Below are 6000 nucleotides of genomic sequence, written 5' to 3'. Positions count from 1 at the left end.
AGTTTCCACCTGGGCCACTTTATGGACAATGCCTGAAGAGGCTTTCATTGAGGGAAGAGGAGAAACACTGAGGAAAAAAGTCACATCTTTTATCCACATGATCCTTCAATTTTGAGAAGTACTTCTCATATTTTAATGTTTCTGAAATTGGGATGCATCTTACAAAGTGGTGTTCTCTTAAGTTCTAGATAGCTATTACCTTGCCAAAAAGCTGTTATTAAATGGATAGTAGCTTAGAATGGAAATAGGGTTCCTATTTTTTTTCCTGCCTCCCCAAGCAACGTAAACTTGGAGTTGGGACTTGTAATAAATACGTGAATCAAAAGAGACTTTCTCTTTAAAATAAAAATGCTCATTTCAAGCCATTTGTTAACTCACAAAATGGAAGATTCGTGAATAAGAAGGGGAATGAGTCAGCAAGACAGGTATGGAGATACTAAGCTCAGACCCAGCTTTCTGGGAACCTCCCACCTCCTCCTTCAAATTTATAAATCCTATGAATTCATTTAGTTTTCCCAGAGTTGTGCCCTGCAGAACCTTCTGGAACTTAAAAGAAGTCTGAATGGTAAACGTGGAGGGGGAAGGGTGAACCAGACTGCATAGGTTCAAGCAGACTTCACTGTACTGTGGAAGATTTTTGACTCTCCCATATTCCATTTTTGTAGGAAGAGAGCCCTTTGGTGCATTTTTCTAAATGGTGAGCTTGAGGTGGATTAGAAACACTTGATTAGACTTCACAAACGAGCATTTTTTACAGGCCATTTTTGTTATAGCTGCAGTGGAGATGGATGGATTGTGACTCTTGGTCACCAAACCCAGGAAGAGGGAGGGGGTTGGGTAGCAGACACACCCAAAAGGAACAGACCAGCCTTTCTCCAGGAGCCAGGGGTGGTGCTGCCGCATCATTTAGAATGCCAGATAATAAACAACCAGACCTTGGCCTTTAGAAGTCAATGGAATAAATAAACTGGAAAAGGTTGAAGAGAAAAAGCCAACCAACATGTAAGTAGAGGATTATATGGAGCCATTTAAAATTACAAAAAGCAGGCATAACAAGGCAGCAGATGGAATCTGGCCCCACATGGCCTTGCCAAGCTAACTCTGAGAAGCACTGTGTGGAAAGTGTTCTCTTTATGTCCCCTGAAGCATTCATGGGGTTTCCTAGCCAAATTCTCAGGCTGTTTCTATGGCACTTACAAAGAAAAAGAGTATAGCAGTGGTGATGTGTCCCCTCCCTTCTCATTCTGGGTCCTCTTCGTGGCCTCGTGAAATAAATCTCCGGTTCAAATGAGACTGTTAATAAAAAGTGCTGTGGGGGCAGGGGATGCTGACTGCTTGTGATTTTTCACACACAAAAAAGGAGAATGTCTCTAAGAGTAAACGGTGTTTATTTTTTTGTTGATTTTTTTTCAATCAAATGGAATTGCTTAATTAAAAAAAACATCTCTTTTCTCTTTAAATACTACAGACAACCTCATTTTATCTCAGCAGACACCTAGGAACAAAACACTGGACCCACCAGAGAAAACCGGGCAATAAAAGCATCAGAAATTCAAGTCAACTATGGAGAATTAGTGTTAGCTGGCAGCTCTCAATTCTAAACACAAGTGTCTCAGAACCTATTGGGTTTGACAAAAGTCTCTTAGAACTGGGGATCTGGGAAAGTTGGACTCTTTTTAATTCTATTCCAATTGTTTTCTGCATAGGGAAATTAATGTCAATGCATCAAATGAAGACCAAAAGAAACATTTAAAAACATGTTTGACTAGTATTCAGTATGTGAGATTATTAAGTAATAACTTGTCCTCCTAGTTAACCTTGTCCTGGAATATATATAGGTTATTTGTAGCCGCCACTGCTATAATATTTTCTGAAGGATGCCAAGCTGTATGCAAGATCTTTTTGCTAAAGTCCAGACTGTCAACGCTGATCTCGTCTTTTCTTCGCTTGCCCCCCACGCACACTTTTCGTGGTTTTAGAATAGCCCGGGGTTTGCTGTTTTCCCTCGAGGCCTCAAGGGTGACATCACGCTTGGTGTTTCTGTCGAACATCCTGAAGAAGTTGTTGTAGGAGCCTGTCATGATGACGCTGCAATGTAGAGAGGAAATAGGGAGTGACTGAGTGCTCTGGAGAAAGGCAGTAACCTGTCCCCATTGTGTCTTTCTGGAGCTAATGGTGTTACATCATGGGCAGCTTATGACACCCTAAGTTTTATGAAAAACCAAAAACCCAAACAGGCTCAACAGTGTGACTGTGGTTTAAGTCCTGAATCACTAAAAGCAACAAGCTCTTTGATTGGCAAATGGAGGGCTGTGATAATCCTCCTTGGTAATTCTGTTGGATAGATCCCTTATCTGGGTCTGTAAATGAGTCCGGTGGTTTTAATCATACCAGCCCTACCTCCCTCAGCATTGTGAGGCTGGAGGGAGGTCGTGACAGGAGGAACACTTCGGAAACTTTGTAGTAGTGGGGCCTCCATGTTGCCCAAGCTCCAAGGCTGTCCCCAGTCAGTCGGCATGGTGGGAGAAACCCTGAGCGTATAGCGCACTGACCCATGTGCGTCCTCCCTCTGCTGAGAGCCAGCTCTCGATTTAGCCTTGCCAGAAAAGTTACCTAAAAAGTGGATGTCATCATGGTTTCCCTCAGGAAGAGAGTAAACAAATTCAAATTTTAAAAGAACTTGGGAGGGGAAAGAAGCCTTGCCAGTAGATTCACAGATGGCTTCCATGTTTTTATAAGACCTCTCCATCCTCAGGCGTATTGACGATTTACTGAGAGCAGTGACTGCCAAAGCCTTCCAGATGCAAGGGACGGAGTCTTTACTGGTGACAGGCTGAGAGGGGGATAATGTTGCCTCAGTAACATCCCACAGGGGCTGCCCCTGGACAGGCTGGCTTGGCCTCATTTCTGGGTGAAGCCCTGATGGTCTGGTTAGACTGGGAGAGGATACACCTCATTGGTGTTCACATGGCATGAGTGCATAGACAGGGGAGGGGGAAGCTGAGAGCATGGGGCCACAGCCAGGGGAGATAGGTTTTTACGAACTGGATCAGCTGTGTCAGGCAAATCGATCAATGGCTAGATTCGGTTACTCTGGCCCAGGGAATGGATGTTGTGAAATGTGTTGGTCTCTGTAGTAGAATAAGCTGTTGTTACCTTATCAGGAAGGGTGCAGAATGCTTGACCGCCGCAGTCTCATCTTGCCTTACGTTATCCCCGGGGGGGGGGGGGACTTACACATGAGCACAGGTGACGAGCACAGTGTCACGCTGCGAGGAAGTGACACACTCAGGCCTCCAGCCCACATGTGCCTAACTAACCCCAGGGCCTAGCACTCAGCCACTTGGCCTCATGGCTTCCCATGAACTGCCATTTGCTGGCCCCACCATCACTTGACCTGCTTTCAAACAGAGTCCTTCCTATTTATTTTTGTGTTTTTAAAACTCCAAACCTTATCTGAACCAAGAATTTTCTTGGTTATGGAAAGAAACTGTGACGTTATGAAAAAACAATGCTGACTTAAGATTCAAACTGAAAACTTCTTACTTTTGTCTCTACTACATACTAGCTCCTGAGCTGGAGAAGGTTACTTGACCTGGCTGAGCCTCAGTTTCTGCAACTATAAAATGGGCATGATGAAAACAACTTTGTCAGATTGTGGTCGGGATTCTAGAACATGATGTGTGAGGGGGTGACGCATAAGTACTTACTGAGTCTAGGTTAAGAGAGGTTATTGGAACAGTAACAAATAGGACACATCTATTAATCAACAATGAAAAAGTGAATTCTATATGAATCAATGTATTGATACAAATATACAAATAATGTAAAACACTTCCCCCTGGGGAGCTTTTGTTCCTACATCACAGCTGCTCCGTTGTCTCTTCCCTCTGCCTAATACCAAATGGGTGCTGTGACTTGGGTCCTCTGACATGTGGTGACTCTTGCCAGGCCTGCTACGTGGAAGGCACATTTTGGTTCACTGACAAAGCAGGCCGAATAATGGTCAGAAAAGCTTGTTTTTACAAAAAGCTCGAATCTGAGTGCCTTGCCATGACCGAATGGAGTGCTTCCAAAACACTAGTGTGGGCGCTGCATTCCTCAACAAACTAAATCAGCTCCTAGTAGCCTGTACTTCATGTTGGAAGTCGGGGAATCATCTGTATTTGTCAAACTAAAAATGAACCATTAGAAGGTAATATGAAGTATGGTTGAAATAAAAGGCCTTAAAACAATAATAAATCATTTTGAGGGGATATGATAAATGAGGCCAACTAGAATTCAGCTAACCAATGACCAGAGCCTTTGGCCGGGTATACCAGAAGTGGTCAGGGATAATTTTCGACCTAGAAACTAAGCTTGGCAATAATCTGAGCTACTTAGGTTGGAACTTGGGAGATGGATTGTTAGTGTTACTCATTTCAGCCATGTTGATGCAGCTCTGGTATGTAAAACAGGATTTTCTCGTTGATGTTACACACTTACCTGTGCCAGTCCTGTAAGAGGATTCGAGGGTCTCAACACATGGTGCCCTTCATTTCAGGTCTGAGCTCAAGGGAAATCTGGTGACCCATACAGTGGACTCCTACCAGGGCTAGGGGCCTGATTTTCACCCCCCTTTGGCTGTGATCTCCTTAGGATCAGTTGCCCAGGGCCTCGGCAAGTACACGACCCACCTTTTGGAAGGTTCCCTAGCCACACAGCCTTTCTTACCTGTCTGACCCATTCCACACACACTCAAATTTATCAAAAATGCAGTCATTTTCATAGAGGGAGCACAACTTGCTGCGGAGGTAGTCATGCACCTGTTGGGGAAGTAAATCAAGAGGGTCAGTTATTATTTTTAAAAATGATTATTTCTGTGAAGACCTCTTCTTCTGATGTGAGCTGTTAATTCGTCCAGTGGCCCAGGTCTGAATCCAGGCTGGGCTCTCTTTAGACAGGGGATATTAGGATGGATTGATGAGCTGCTTATGTGGTGAGTGTGGATTAAAAAACTTTGCTGAATTAGCTGGTGGCCTATAGAAGGGCCCAGAAGGTGGTACAGTCCCCTTTTCTAAACTGATTTGCTAGTAGGCATTAGAGGACACCATTCATTGTGTCTTTAACTCAACACATGTCTATTGCCTTCCTACTATGAGCTTGGGCTAGGCAGTGAACACAATAGCCTTTGTGTGTTTTCTTCCAGTGTGGAGGCAGATGAACATTCGCATGGGCCTTTAATTCTGAGAAAGGTGAGGAGACCTCACAGAAAGGATCACTGAGCTGTGTTGCGATAATGTAAGCCAGCAAATGCAGGGAGGTTCGTTATAACCTGCTGACAGATGATGGTTTGGATTTGGTGAGAGCAGTGGTGGGAAATGGTGAACTTTCCAGGCATGTTTGCAGGGAGACCTGATAGGACTCGCGGATGATGCACCTGTGAAGTACGAGAGAAGAGGAATCAAGATGGCTCCTCGACCTTTCTCTTGAGCAAGTGGAAGGATGGAGTTGCCCTTTGTGTTTTTGGGTATGATCATTTGGAGATGTCCATGCAGGTGGAGCTGCCGAGGAAAGTCTGACATAAAGGCTGCATCCCTGAAGTATGTAGCATTTCTCCCATTGGCATTTTAAGAAGCAAGGTTATTAGCTGAGAGTGAGGAAGGGCAGGAGAGGCTTAGGAATCAATGCTGCAATGCTGGAAGGCACTGGGGCCCCATGAAATTGTTGGATGTGAATTTTATATGAGACTGTTCAGCACGGTTGGGTCATTCATCCCATGTTTGATGAGATGTTTTGGGTATTGAAAAGCTCTCTGAGTCATTTGGACAGTGAAAGTATAACTCTGCAAATGGCCGCTTGCAGTCTTGGGCCTTGTCAGGGTACCTACTTCACTGCTTTGGTGACAAGAGAATCCATGTGTGGCATTTGATAACTCTGCTGTAGCTGAACTCATTGTCCTTCCTTCTCCTGCCATGTTTTGGGCATCCTGGACGTGGTACAAGTCTGATGTAGAAGGCC

At 44.4% G+C, this 6000-nt stretch overlaps 1 protein-coding gene across 13 annotated transcripts in view; it reads right to left on the bottom strand.

Annotated features, from left to right (window-relative positions):
* Positions 1-1371: 1371 nt before the first annotated feature.
* The window catches only part of PPP2R2B (protein phosphatase 2 regulatory subunit Bbeta), a 509802-nt gene continuing 505173 nt past the window's right edge, over positions 1372-6000 (bottom strand). For all 13 annotated transcript variants that reach the window (XM_058732601.1, XM_058732604.1, XM_058732596.1 and 10 more), the window contains 2 exons: positions 4714-4805; positions 1372-2088 (listed from right to left, as the gene is read on the bottom strand). In XM_058732601.1, the coding sequence (XP_058588584.1) occupies positions 1809-2088; positions 4714-4805 (372 nt within the window). In that variant the 3' untranslated portion in view covers positions 1372-1808. The remainder of the gene's footprint in view (positions 2089-4713; positions 4806-6000) is intronic.

Source organism: Neofelis nebulosa, chromosome 1 (genome assembly GCF_028018385.1).
Source record: "Neofelis nebulosa isolate mNeoNeb1 chromosome 1, mNeoNeb1.pri, whole genome shotgun sequence".
Classification (NCBI taxonomy): domain Eukaryota; kingdom Metazoa; phylum Chordata; class Mammalia; order Carnivora; family Felidae; genus Neofelis; species Neofelis nebulosa.
This window is presented reverse-complemented; position numbering and strand designations above follow the sequence as displayed.